At 38.0% G+C, this 15,552-nt stretch overlaps 1 protein-coding gene across 1 annotated transcript; it reads left to right on the top strand.

Annotated features, from left to right (window-relative positions):
* Positions 1-12,728: 12,728 nt before the first annotated feature.
* LOC149144385 (chaperone protein dnaJ 20, chloroplastic-like) lies at positions 12,729-14,219 on the top strand. The gene is made up of 2 exons (XM_089449335.1): positions 12,729-13,449; positions 13,633-14,219. The coding sequence occupies exons 1-2, from the start codon at positions 12,949-12,951 to the stop codon at positions 13,783-13,785; spliced, it is 654 nt and encodes a 217-aa protein (XP_089305461.1). The 5' UTR covers positions 12,729-12,948; the 3' UTR covers positions 13,786-14,219.
* The last annotated feature ends 1,333 nt before the right edge of the window (positions 14,220-15,552 follow it).

Genomic DNA, 15,552 nt, shown 5'->3' with positions numbered 1-15,552 from the left:
GCCCGGATGGATGAAACTAGATCCGGGGTCTTCAATCTCGTTCGATCTTTACTCGAAGTACAAGTCTATCCATGTGAGAGATGTTCTGGAGTCGAACATGGAAAGACATCGCCTGATTACCAGCCAATGATGTAAGCTGTTAACAGGAGCGAGAGGAATCACCGATAATGATAATGACCCTCAAGGTACTGCAGTACAATTCACGTGGTGTGAATAAAGGACTTGGCGTCGAACACCACGCAAAATCTTTCGGTCGAAGGCCATTGATGTAAACCTGTCGCCGAAAGTGAGAAACTTGCCATTGAGGCATGCAAGCTTCAAAGTACTGAATGGGGTGTTCCTAGATCGGCTTCTTGGATAATGAGCTAATGTCGACAAGAAGTGATCTATCATAGGAGGGCCTTAATGAATCCCACATCAATGACACGGAATGGAGAAAATTATTTTAATGGAGGTGAAAACGATCTGATGACATAAGGTTCAGGGTGGCGGTCATGAAAGAATGGAGTGTAAATGTATTGTAGCGGGTGAGACACAGGTGGATTCTCTGAATGACTTCTCTTGAACATATCGGCGACATTGAGGTGATGGATTGGTAGCATTAACCCCAAATGTGGATGGTGTGATGGGACCATGGTGATGTGACCGGTGAATGAAACAACCCAACCCGACTTGGATGCGGAGTGAAAGTGTCATGTTCAAGAGCGACTTGCTACCAACAAAGTTTCTTCAAGTTTTCTTCCCAATTTTTCCCCAGTCATTGTTGACCAGTACCTCTTTATTTTTGTCAAGCTTGAGGAGGATAACATATCCTTGTTCTATAATTTTCCCTTCGGGCAAACCCATCGCTATGTTTTAACGAGCCTAGCGATAGTGAAACTCGTTCTTGTCTGCTATGGACAAGTTTGTTGCTATTAAGTTTTAACGAGTTTAACGACAAAGATAACTCGGTCCATTTCAATTTTAGAGAGTCTGAAAAGGAACGTAAAGGAAACTCCAAAATTCCTTTTTCGTCATCTAATCCCTTAAGTCTAAAAAAGTATAAAACAATACAGAAGGGATGAATTTTCGATACTTTTAACGAGCCGAACAAAACAAGCGCTCGATCTTTTTGTGTAATAATCCCTCAGGTCCAAAAAGATTAAAATCTAACGGAGGGATAGCAATTCCGGTCCCTTTAACGAGCTGGAGAGGCCAATGGCCCGGTAATCTTTTCATATTTTACAAGTCAGTTGAAAAGAGCTTAAAGGAGACTTGTCTTTTGAGGAACGAGTGATAAAATTGGGTAGCAGCTGATTCCAGGTAAGGTTTGGAATTTTCCAATCACGACAGTGTTACAAGGATGGCTAGTGAGATCACTCTTCGCAGCTGTTCCTCAAAAGGGGTAAACAATCAAATGGAGGTGAATGATCGGCCAATACAGAGTGGAGGTGATGATGAGAACACGACCAAGGCTTTAAAGGCTGAAGTACTACATTCACGATGGTTATTTACCGGGAATCGGTTCATTTTTTTTTTGATTGAGCTTGAACACTGGGGGAAACATTTGCTCATGACTTATGTTTATTTTTTAACGAGCTTGAACTATGTGCTAAAACTACTCGATTAATCCAGTCGTATAATAAGAATGTCTCATATATGAAAATGGAAATTTTTAGAATTTTGCCCCACATCCTTTCTTTATGCAAGTTAGGAAACGACCAATCCTACGAGTTTAAAGGGTTAGAGGACCTACAAATTTAAAAAATATATAGTCGCTCTTCGCTTGCACGCCAAAAGGTTTGCATGCCCCCAGGTATAAAACAGAGTTTCAAGGTCACCTTTCAAACCTCCAACAAAACATTTGTTTTATCAGGAAAGGTCTACCTCTTTCAGGTTACCAAAGATTGTTCTATTCACAGCGCAAACAAAACACTTCTCCGGCGATGTCTACCGAAATAGACAAAGGTGAGACAATCCACTCACATAACTTTGACAAGAGAATCTTATTCCAGTCTAACCCCCTCTTCCAATCACGGACGGGAGTACAGTCCAGTCATATATCTCTCGCGGAAACCTACCCTATACCCGAAGTTTTCCTGCCGAAGCAGACCAGGGTGCATGCCCCCTGGGTTTCAGTCATGTCTCCCGAATCACTCGCGCTCATCAGGTGGACGGACTGGAGATTGATGAGACATTCCTTGTGTGAAAAGACCATTCAAGGATGGCATATGACTATTTGCTCTATGTGATCCGGGAAATGAAAGCTGGTCTACGAGCTTGATCACTCTTCCTTCGTGTAGAAAACACATTACTCTAAAGAGTGATGACACAATTGCTCCCATGCAATAAATATAGTCTTGTCCAAGGAGTAGATTATAATCCAGGGGTCCTTGGACTACCATTACGTTCATTCAAACGGTTTTCCCTCTCAATGTTATGGGCACATTGGGAAGGATCCCTAATGGTCGACTAGTTCCTTTGTCAAAGCCTGTTAGATTTGTCATCTCAGGCAAAAGCGATGGCGAACCAAGCGCTTTCCAAGTAGTCGAGGAAAGGATACTCACAGAAGCCCCTTCATCTATGATGGTACCAGCCATAACCATTCTATATATTTGAGCAATAATTCGGAATGGTATACTAGCTGGTAAATGGGGTCTGCCTAGTTGATTCTAGTCGAAAGAAACAACTAGGTTTCTTGGAGGTGGGACCGAATAGACGGTCGGGTACGACTCTGACGAACTTCCTTCCTGCAGTAAAGGAACGGATAAATTGCCCCCATGTTCATCGGAGTCTGTGCTTACGAAAAGAATTTGGACGGTGTCATCCTTATTCTCTTCTGTGACTGTATCATCTGAAGATGGAACCTCTGAAGGCAAGACCGGGTCAACTGCTGCCTTGACCTTTTGACTTTCGTCTGGTATGGGTTCAGATGGTTTGTCTTCAATGATAGATGCTTCGGCCGACCACCTGGGCGGGTGTTGAGTCTTGAAAATGTCATTCATTTCCATTGCACTTTCACTATTATGTCCATTATATCACCTCCATTTCACCTCCATTTCACTACTATGTCACCACATTCATCCCACTTTCATTATCATTGGGCCACCTTTATGTTTTTCCAATATTTATTATTTCTAAGCCTTTTAAGTGAATTTGTGGTTAAACATTAGAAAATAATGTGCATATGCTTATACCTAACAAATGGGTTGAGGTTGTTGACATGTGTAGGTTGAAAGGAGACTTCTAGAAGACCCTTATGTGGCACCCCAAGGCCAAATTCGAATTTGGTTGGAAAGAATCATGGGATCATGAGGATATGTGTCACATCTCCTAATTGTATTGTAACTCTAAGAAGACATGTGTCTTATCAGTTCCTATTTTGATTAGGACTCTAGAGGAAGAGGGAGAGATTCATGGATTCTCATTAATGAGATGGCTCTCATCTTTTTGTATAAATAGGAGATCTCTCTCCTTCATTTGTTAGTCTTCCCTTTTAGTCTTTTCTTATTCCTTTTAGCTTGTTAGTCCCATGGCTTTTGAAAGCTTTTGTACTTTGTACTTTTGAAGAAATTGAATAAAGCTTTGATGTTCTCAACATGGAAGGAGATGTGAAGTAGATGTCGTGGAGCATATTAGGATGTAAGTAGAGTAGATTTCATTTTGTAAATATTGCTTTGTAGAATGTAAGGTAGATTAGATTTTTCATTCATGCAATTTTAATTCATGCAAGTGTGTTTAATTTTGCTTTGATTTCATGACTAATGGCATATGTGATCATCTTGTCTATGTTCCTGACCTTTATTTTTCTAGTTTGATTTTCATTAGTATCATTTCTTTAACTTGCACTTTACTTTCTGCTCTTAGATATCAAGTTGTTCATCTATTGATGGTTCTTTTTCCATAATCAAATAACTTTATTGGAGCCAAAATATCACTTAGTACAGCTTGGTTTAGTTTGCTTTAAGACTCACATTGCTGACTTGTTCATAACTGTTATCACATGATAAATCTAGCTGAAAGGCAAAAAGGTTAAGAAAAGGTTAAAGTAGTGTGATTTGTCTCCTTTATGTAGTGTCACTTAGATTTCACATTTCATTTTCATTTTAAATCAGCAGCATAGATACTGGGCCGATGTCATTAGTTCTTTATTTGATGTCTTTATTTTCCTTTAAGCATTTGATTTCATAGGTGGAAGGGGGCCCCTGCCTTGTATAGTTGTCACTTTAATTTCTTGTATTTCTTTTTCTGATTTTCATGTATATTAATGTATAGTTTGAATTACTGCATTTTATTTTCTTTTTAACATGTATATTATTGTACATAAATTGCTTTCAAGTTGATTGTAGATTAGTGATGCACATAGCCTTTTGATGAACTAATGACGTGATAGAATCATCTTGTCCTTTTGCTGAAGCAGCAAGGATACTGGGTCTCATAGTCATTCTCTCATTATTTGATTATTGCATTTTATTTTGATTGAACTAGTTGTATATTTACACTTTTGTTTAAATACTAACTCCATCAATAACATGTTTTAAGTTCTTTTGAAGTGCTAAGTTTTGGAAGTTACCATTAAGGACATAGGCCTTGTCTTGAAATCTTTATCCATACTTGTCCTTTAAAAGTATTCTTAAGACCTTAGAAAGCCAACAAGAACAAAACCCCAAAAACAAAATAAACTATAAAACAACAAAGAGAAAGGTTAACTAAGCACATATAGTGCACCACACTTCATCAGTTTACGATACCCGGATTGATAATTTATGTAGAGCAATTTAAGACATTAAATTGACTAGACGGCGGGTCAGCCGGCTTTTCAACTAGTGACGGACTCGGCAAGAGTTTTTTATATCCAGGAGGAAGTCGTAACGGTGAAACCAGACGATCGTCCAAAACTCTTTTAGCCTCGTCTAAGAAGGGACAACGGTGGACGGCATGGTCGCCTTCGCACAGTTTACAAGGAAATCTATATTTTCCTTTTTTTCCTGGGGTTTCACTTTCACTATTCGACGGTGTGCTTTCAACATGATCATCAGAGGTTGACGACACCAGGTTGTGCAAACGAGGAGACCAGTCCCTTAAGATCCAAGGGATGCAGGGACAATCTCTATGATAGTGGTCTCCTTTGCAAATGACACATGGCAATTTAGGCCTGGTCGGTGCAGTGTGTGGATTTTCGCTAGACGATGCTTAGTTGCCCCCTTTCACTTTTGGCTCCTTCTTCTTCTTCTCTTTCTTCTTCTTTTCCTTCTTCTTCTCAGATACTTGATTTTTGGCTTTACCAGCCCCATCAAGCGAAGAGGAGGGAGGAGAGGAAGAATTGGAGGAAGTAGAAGGTTGGTGGGTAACTCTGGATTTGTCTAGTTGCTGACTCGATTGTTCAAGAATTGCGGTGTTCTGAACGACAGAGGTTGAGAAGAGCCATACGGGCAAGCTGATTGTCAATCCTGGAAGCGACAATGTGGCCATATGGGGTGCACCAACATCTCCCCATGAGGATAAGGGACTAGGATTTCCCCCAAGGGGAATTCCTTGGTTGGTGGGTTCCATTTTCTCAACCTAAGATCAACGTAGGAAAGGGTGATGATTATTCCATTTAAAATAAATTTTAGACGCTTTGACACAACTTGTTTTTTCAATTTTAAAGAGTCAAGAAAAAACAAAAGATGACTCTAGTCGCCTTCGATTTTTAATGAGCCTGAAGTGACAAGTGCTCAGATGGACCTTTTCCGTTAAGGAGTCTGAAAAGGAATGAAAGGGATTGCTTTGGAAATCTAGGTAGAGGGATTACCAAACCAATTGGAAAACTGCAGAATACTTTTTACGGTACGGCAGTCAATCTTCCCGAATGTTGTGTTCAACGCATTGCAATCGATAGGGCGGCAGACACGGCTTCCTATGGATAAAGGATTAAGCCTATTGTGGTCTCCCAAAATATACTCGATGGTACGTGAGAGCACAAGTCCGTACTAGCACTTATCGTCTCAAAGTGGAGGAATCACCCAACCATCAGTGAGAACAACAGTTACCAGGCTTTACGACACCAGAATACGTCTCTAGCCTAGACTTCTAAATGTTGTGCGTTGGATTCCAAAGCGTTGTTAGATTCATTGAATTTATTTTATAGTTGATCTTGTTTAAGAAATTTTCCTTTCAGGTTCACCAGGAGATGTAGATGTATAATTCCTAAAATGAAATCTAAGATGATAAACAGTCTTTTATCTTCTTTGTGCAATGAAAATCCTAGCTACTAAGGAAAGAGAGACAGTATTCTTTCACAAAGAGCAAAGAGCACACACTAAATGCACAGTCCTAAATCAAACCAATCAAACAGTCTAAATGAAAATGCACATGCATGTATTTGTTTTCGACTTTCTTAGTATGTGAATGGTAAAAAGAAAGCTAATGCACAAATCTAAATTATTTTCTAAGCGACAATTACTAACAAGTTTCTTTTCGAAATCAAAAATGGAGACAATCACAACACTTTACGATTTGGAAATGAATACTTGCTTTCGACACTAGAAAAATTACAAATTCAGACCAAATACAATAGTAACAGGATAATCGACTATCTACAGCAATCAAACTCTTTCCTATGACTGACAACGACACTTGCGACACTTTCAAATCAAAGGACGATAGTACGATTACGTTACTTTTTGCAAAGGAGAACTGAAAATGACTCAACAAATACACAAAAACATTTACAGTTATTTTGCACAAAGGAGGCGGAATAACAGCAAGGAAAAGGGGTTTCAAACAGAGATATACTGATTATAGGCAGCAAAATTCATGAATAGAACTGAAAAGAATGAATCACAGAAACCAAAACTGAACAATGCCTAATCTGATCAGCGCACCTGTAACACAGGAATTTGAAATGCAACGCACCTACTACACTCGGGAAATGCACTGAATTTCAGATTCACAGAACAGTACCTGTGCTGGGCCAGAGACGAGACTTTGCTTGGGTTCCGGGTCACAGTTTGCAGTTCAGTTCATGGGTTTTGTCCGAGCAAATGGTAATCAGTAATGCAACAATCAGGGGTAGATCTAAGGAGGTTATAAGAGCTACCACAAGGGGTAATCAGAGAGTTTGTCAATCAGTTGTTTAACTTATAAACAAATCCCGAAGATTGACTGAAGTGGCATTTATCTACTTTGCATTTTCATAGCAAATGCAGTTTGAAAGCTACCTGGTTCGACTTCAGACTCCATCTGTAAGTTTATAAAATAAGCAACAAGGAAGATAAACAAACAAACTAATTCGTCCCCAATGGAGTCGCCATTTTGTTACAGGGAAAAGTGTCTACACAGAACTGCTTATCCCACTAAGGTGTGGTAGCTACCTTAGAAACAAACAAAGTAAAGCTACTTTCATTTTTCCTTTATGAAATATAGATGAGAGAAGAACAAAGAAGACCAACCTCTGTCTTGCGCTAATCTCCTAGTTTGATTCCTCTCTCTCTTGATAGTCTTTCGCTACTTGCTCCCTTGTACGCCCGGCTTCATAGAGTGCCTGTAAGATCACAGAAGCATAGCACTATACAAGAACATGGATATAATCATAAACAATCTAGGATCAGATGTAAATTGACCATACAAATGCATAAAATGTAAATGACACAAGAGTATGGAGGAAAACTTGAATAGCTTTTATTGATAAACAAGAGAGAGCCAAGGGAGTTACAACCAGTCGTTCTGACCCAGCATCATCCTCTCAGCAAGTAAGCCCCTCTTCACCTCATACAAAGCTTAGATCACCCAACAATCTGATGTTGTCTCAAGAAACCAACAACAATTCCTTACAATATGCAAAATTCTAGCCTTTGGATCTCTGGGATGAGGGATCCATATATAGATATCTGTAAGGGAGATGAGTCAGCTTGTGATTTGATTAGTGTCTTCCCTCTGATAGTTCTTGCTTCCACTTGGAGATTGATGATCTCTTACTCATCCTTGGTCGAATTCAGAGAGGCAAGTGTCATAGGAGAAGTTTCTGGAAGATTCCATGCCTCTCCACCTCGCGGAATGACACTGCCATTTGTCACTTCTCGCCCATCGCACCCCATAGAAGGGCTTTTTGAAATGCAACACACCCACACAGTGTCTTTAGGTGAGATGCAACGCACTTTGTCTATGGAACAGCTGAAATGATCCTGTTTTGACCAGTTCTGAGCAGTTTTTCATGGAGAACTTCTGGGAGAAGCTGTAATCAGTTGACCTTGTTCCTTTAGGGGTTAGAACAACACTTTTAGGGACTTAGGAGCCCTTGGTTTATGGACATTTCATGCTTGGGGTTGTAGTGCCCAAAAATGTCTATAATAAAGACTAATAATCCAAAAACTAACTCCAGGACTAGGCCTGAACATCCCCAACCAGGACTAACATTCTATAAAACACTTTCCATCAATGTAATATACATGTCTAGGATACAAGACAGAGCATGAATGACTAAAAACTCTTATGACACATGACAATAAGGATCACCACCTTCTCCCTTGAACTGTTATGGCATCAATTAGGTCTTGCATCCATCATTTTAACCATTACAAGTAAATACATGAAATAACCATGACATGAAATGATCAATTAATCATGCTTATAAACCAACATAAAACCATGGAAATAACAATGAGATAATAGCCATTAAATCCACTTATAAATTAGTACCATAGCAAGAGAACTTAGCTTTTATTAAACATAGGAAAATCCGACCAAGTTTGGGACTTCCATGTACTACCTGACTGTAGACATGCCTGAACCAAATATTTCTTTCAGCTAGTCACCCCCGTGCCATATTCCAAGCATGAATGTGGGATCTCATAAACACATAAACTGAAACAATCCAGGGATTCCAAAGCCCAACCACCTAAACCCATCAAGCAGTTATTCCACCTCAAGGTTAGACACCACAAGAACCATCATCAAATTGGTCTCTACCCAAGCCTTCCAAGGCTCTAGAGTGTTTGTTCCAACCAAGGATCGAGGACTAGTAACTCAACCCACAACTTATAATGGGCTCCAGAGCATTTTTCCAACCAAGGCTCTAGTACTAGTAACTCAACCCACTAAGGGTTCTATAGCATTTGTCCAACCAAGGCTCCAGGATTAGTAACTCAACCCAAGCTATTACAAGGCTCCAAATAATTTTTCCAACCAAGGCTCCAGGAACTAGTAACTCAACCCAAGCTAAGGAAACATGAGAACCAACCAAAAAAACAAAGAAATGAACCCACAAAATCATGGCTATCTAGGAATTTGGCAAGGCTAGGGAAATCCAATGTCAATCCAGGCAATCCTCCATGCTACTTACAAATCATGACCAATAAACCACATGCATGCCAAAACTAGTGAGGAAGACATACATGCAACTCGGTACCTGCAGGAAAAAGTTGTTGTAGTTGTTGATCCCAATGTTCGCTTGCGCTTTCCTGCTCTTCCTCTTCCTTCTTGCTCCGAAAATCCAAGTATGCAACACTCCTCCAAGAGTTCTCCAAGAAAACTCTAACTTTCCAAGAGTATGAGAGAGAGAGAGAATAGAGAGAGAGAGCTCCAAAAGTAAACTAACCAAGCTTACCAATTGATCCTTAGAAGCCTTTTTATAATGAGGCCTCTATTTTATTCATTTTCCTCCTCGCATGAAACCTGTGACCTTTCTCCTTCCCTTTCTCCTAATTTCCATTATTTTCATAAATAAATGTGCCAAAAATGCCATTTTTCCTTTCCAAAGCCTTAGCCATTGCCTTTGCCCATTTCCTTTAAGCCATAATAAACCAAACAAGGACCCACTAGGATGTTTTTCTCACCATTCAGCTTGGAATATGTGTCCCATGACCGTGGTCTTATATATTTTTACATGAATTTTTAACCAAGGCTATTACACATCAATTCAAATTCATGACATACAAGACCTTATACTAATCCTGATCATAAATGTGATTGGCATCTTCAAACATTCAATAATATTCAGAAATATAAGAGATTTCATATAGACATATGCAAATCATGGAACATCATAGTTCATAACTCAATATAACAAGTCATTTGAATTATTTGGGTAAGTGAAGGTGGCTAAAAATTAAAGGAGGGACTTCAACTCTCCACCCAAGCATAAGCTAGTTGGACTACAAATTTCTTGCAACTACTCACCCCCAAGTTGGATCCAAAGTTCGAAGGGATTCTTAGTCAAGGTTAATTCACAACAAGATTGGTAGACATTCAAAAGATATAATCCACTATCCAGGTGGATTCTCAACTACCCTCTAGAAGTAAACACCTCAACAATTCACTTACTTCTCTGAGTCCAATCATAGGGATTCACCCAAGGTCGAAATGGGGCATTTCTTAGTTAAGAGATTAAATCCATTGTACAAGTGATCTATCAGTTGTCTTTTAATAGAAAACACCACAAGGGTTCGCAGTACATTATCCAGGTGGTTAATAGCTCCATCTAGCAAGCACCATAGTGGCTTATATTTCACTATCTAGGTGGTTAACAACTATACAAACATCACCACAATGATTTAGTCATCCACTAAACCTCTCACTGACCAATAAGGCTTAGACCACACAATCCAGTATCCTTATAAATATCAATACAGGGAATAACACCCCAATTTGAAAGAAAAAGTCTTGGTCAAAACTCCAACATTTATCCATGTGTTCCATGGCCATTTTCCATAGAATTCTCCTTCTCCATTAACATCTTTTTGCATGAGAGTTATTTTATAACTACTTTCATTTGCGTTTTTCCTCTATTATTGTCTCCTTTTCTGCATCTCTTCCTATACCTGTGAGAATGTTGACCTCATTCTTCCATTTTGTTAGGAAAAAGAAGGTTATCAACATCCCCCCCTTCCCCCGTCCAATAATTTCTCTTTCCATCTTTCAAGTGGTGATTTGGTTGGTTATGATACCTCCTCCATCTTCAAGGGTGAGGGTGTCATCCTCCACATCTCCTCTCTCCCACTTCTCCACTCGGACTTTGGATTCGTGGGTCACTCCATTTAGGCCATCATTCCATCGTTTTTATTATTTTCAAGAAAATAATTTGATAATTAAATTGTTTATAGGAATTGTCCCAACTAATCATGGCTTCCACATTGGGCTTCATATTTATGATCACACAAACAAACACATGGTTAATAAGGTAGGAATGTTACACATGATTTTGTGTCTAAGTCTTGCCCCTTCACAAGTTTATTCTCACCATTTGATTTTTGACACTAGATTATGGAGAATTTGATGTTCCCTAAAAAACAACAATCTATGTCTCAAAAAAGAATTACCAAGGGGGATTATTTGGATGCCTAACCCCAGGGTCCTAACTTAAATTGTAATTTTCTTTTGTGACCCCATGATGGGAGAAATTATGTGTGTGTAAATTAGGTTTATTTTAAGAGGCTATGAGCTTGGGTTCATGGCCCAAGACAAGTGTGACTTAGGGTGTGAAAAATGGTGAATTCAAAGTAATCTATACTTGACATTCTGAATCCCACATATCACTTTGAGTACAAGGGGAAGAACATACTAATGAAGCAAGATCTAAGAGAAACTCATGTGTGAAGTGTAGTGGGCGCAAGATGGCAAGTGACCATCACATTGTATGTTAGATTGTTGAGATGTGGATATCAGTCATCCTTTACCATTCCAATATAATCAAATTATGTGAGTTGTTCCTTGCCGAAAAGAAAATATATGCATATATCGTGACACTTATTTTCCTCCTATTTACACTTTGTGATTAACTGCTAATCATAAAAGGATGTGAAAATAGGTTTCCAGATGTTTCTAATTTCCCAATATTGCTATGGGTGCAAGGGAAGAGAATACTCCAAACTAAAGTTCACCACTTTTAATCCCAATTCTATAATTGGTTAGAAAAAGGAAAGGTCATCTACATGGAAAAATAAATAAAATCTTTTACTCTAGTTGTTAATAGAAATGAAAAACATCCTAACTAACTTTCCAAAACATGTAGGATTGGGGAATATTATTAATGGCTACCACCCTAATCAAGAAAAGAGAAGAAAATTACAAAAATGTTAGTCTCTACAAATATGCAAACAAAACTCGCTGACAACCATGGACTCCAACATAATCGTAAAATGGGTTCACAAAAAACTGCATGTCTATTTTTTTAGAGTTGTATGGATCATCTCTGAATTAAAATAGAAACTATTTCTGCCGAGCCAAGAACCAAATGAGGCCACAAAATGAAGCACATAAATGATAAGATGATTATGAAAGAGAATTGAGAGGGACAAAATGTCGCACACAACAAGAAATAGAGAAAGAAGCTTGTGGAGTTACCAAAATGGAATTGATTTTTTTGAGAAATGGAGTCTCAAAATACCTTCCTATGCAAGTAATTTCTCCCTACAGAGATTCACCAAAGGTTGGTTAGCACAGAAGTAAACAAATAATAAGAAATGTAATGAAATTTAAGATAAGATATTAACACTAATTGAAAAGATCAAAACAAGAAAGAAAACAAGAGCTTTGGAAACAAGAAATCTCTTCATTTGATGTAAATGAGATACAATCTCTCCCAAAGAAACTAGAGGGATCTTCAATAACAATGGATCATTATCTCTCCAAGAGGAAGGTCCATCAAAAGCTTATCTAGAATCCTAAGAAGGAGATCCATACTTATCCACGAGGTTGTCGTTTTTCGGTGTCCATGACGAAATTGGTATATCTGCTATTATTTCGAAATAAAATGTATTTTTCTCAGCCACGAGGTCGACCGATGGATGTTATACACTCAACTTCATAGTTTTCTTGAGTGCTGCTATTTTTTAAAAACATATTATGGTATCAGTGGTATATTATTTATGGCCATGAGTGACTGCGTTTCTATTGTTATTCTATGCCAGTTTAATAATGATTTTCAAAACCAGTTGCTCACATCTTTCGATCAGACAGAGCACGAGGGAAAAAAGACAGAGAATTAACTAAATGGCCATGAAACCCATTTTGTATAGGCAACATGGAGCCAGTTTCAACTTGCAGGCAGATTCCTGCAGGGCGAAGGCTAATTCTTTCCACAGCCTCATGAAATCTCGTTACCTCTCTGTGAATTTGAAACCCATTTCTGGAACATGCCGCCATCGCTGGCATGCTGGGAGAAATATGCAGGGCGATTCTTCAATGGTGGCTGTGGAGGAGCAGCAAAGCATGAGCCTGTATGACCTGTTGGGAATACCCAAGAATGGAACCCTAGCTGAGATCAAACAAGCCTACAAGCAACTGGCTCGCAAGTATCATCCAGATGTTTGTCCGAATCCGGATCAAACTGAGGAGTACACGAAGAGATTTGTTCAAGTGCAGGAAGCTTACGAGGTTTTGTCTGACCCACCCAAGAGGGCTCTCTATGACCAACATCTGGCCATGGGGTTTAAATATTATTCCCACTCCATGCTTTCAGCCCAAAAACGAACGCTATATTACGCTCAGCAGGTAGATGAAATTAAATCAATTTCTATAGTTATAGTTGTTAAAAGATTAAATTGAACTGGTTTGATTGTGCACTGATGAAATAGGATGTTGGAAGGGAAGACTGGAAATCCCATCGTCATTTTCTATAGTTGAAGTTGTTAAAAGATGAAATTGAACTGGTTTGATTGTGTACTGTTGAAATAGGATGTTGGAAGGGAAAACTGGAAATCGAGATGGGAAAGCCAGCTTGATGGATTAAAGCGAAGAAGTGCGTACAAAGACGCCTGTAGACCGCTCTCGTGGGCCGCTCGAATTCGTAGAGAGAACGCCCAGTCCTCTCAACCCTCGGAAGAATGACGAGGTGTACAGTATTGTTATGCCTATTCTTAATGGTATATTAAGAGATATTTTGGATTCAATTTCTTAATGGTATATTAAGAGATATTTTGGATTCAATTAGAATAGGAGTGAGGTCAATTGTTTGAGTTTATCTATTCTTATTATGATTAGGATAATTAAGTTTAAAGGCAATCAAAGGGACATAGGCACTGTATGTCTGATTGCAGAATATTCAGAGAATCATAGGCGCTGTACGTCTGATTGCAGAATAGTTAGAGAATCAATTGGCAATCAAATAAACATGGGCTCTCTCTATCTGATTGCAGAATATTCAGAAAATCAGCAATAGACGTAAATCTAAGGATTTAAAATACTATTGGTATTTGGAATATTCTTGAAATCTACACTTAATCCGTGAGCTTAGAATATTACAATAAATAACTCTTTTTTCAGACTTTTATACCAGATGAAAAATACAGCTTGCTGTTTTCCTTTTGTACAACGTACATCTGCGGGGTGTACTATCTATATATAAGTCAGGCTGTAACGCTGCCACGCTCATGCCACTAATACTGCTAGGCACACGCTCATGGCAGTATTCACGTTCATACCAACCATACTGCCAGGACTACCTTCTGATGGCCGTATCTACCCTGCTGGGAACTATAACACCCCACTGCATAAATCCCCTGTAACTTGAGCTTGCAGCTATATTTAGGGTAACTTGCTTGTGCCTGTTGGGCTTATTTATGAGACAGTTACTATTCTGGGAGACACCTTCACATTGTTCACAGGGTTAGTATTTTAAAACATCAGTGTATACAAGTTCAAGAAAGCAGTTGATTGTAACTTTTGGGAATTACACCACAATATTGTATATAATCTATATGACTGATATCTTTCATTGTGGTTGCGTTGTATTATTCAACACTTAGAATTTATTCCATAGCAAATAGTATGGTTCCCTGGGTGAGATATAAAACAAAGTGAAATTATAGGTATCACATACCTCCATGGTCAGGAGCTGTAGCTTCAAGTGTCACATTAGATCATCCATTAAGTAATCCTCTTGTAACAGTGTGGTTTAATAAGAAAGTATAGTTGTCCTGGAGAACAAAAATGGATTCAAAAACATGACATTTTGGAGATTTACAATTTCATAATCTTTATAATTATGAGGCTTTAAAAAGAAAGGTTGGCTCTTTATGATACCAATTTTCTGGGCACATTTATTTTTATAAATTATATTTTTTTTTATCAAGTACTGTATTTTTTATTGTTTTTTTGGATATTGTTTTATTAATAAATGGATAGGTTAAAATTTATATTTTTAAAAGAAATTATATCTTATTAAATTATTAGTATAATAAAATATAATTTTGATATATAAAATAAATGGTTGGTAAACATCAAAATACTTGCTTTATGATATATTTGATTTTTGCTAAAATTAAAAAAAGTCATAAAACTAACTAGAGTATAACTCTATTTGAAATTAGTATTATCACATAAACACATATATATTTAAATAAATGTGGAACAAGAATCTTGATAATAGAGATTTATCTCCACTTTACAATGGAGATTAAGTTTTGTTACAATATCATGGGTCAATACCATGGTTTATCAATACCACATGCCCAAAAAACTATCCAAAATTACTCATTGTAATGTAGAAAAATGTAAAAACTATGCTAAAATAAAAAATCATTTATTTGTAAAAAAACCATTTTGATATAAAAAATTATCTTAACATACTAAGAAATGGACTACAACCATCTTGAA

The sequence above is a fragment of the Pinus tabuliformis genome, chromosome X (assembly GCF_031772625.1).
Source record: "Pinus tabuliformis cultivar Carrire ecotype Pingquan chromosome X, CPIR1, whole genome shotgun sequence".
NCBI classification, from domain to species: Eukaryota; Viridiplantae; Streptophyta; class Pinopsida; order Pinales; family Pinaceae; genus Pinus; species Pinus tabuliformis.
Note: the sequence above shows the minus strand (reverse complement) of the source record. Positions and strands in the feature narration are given on the sequence as shown.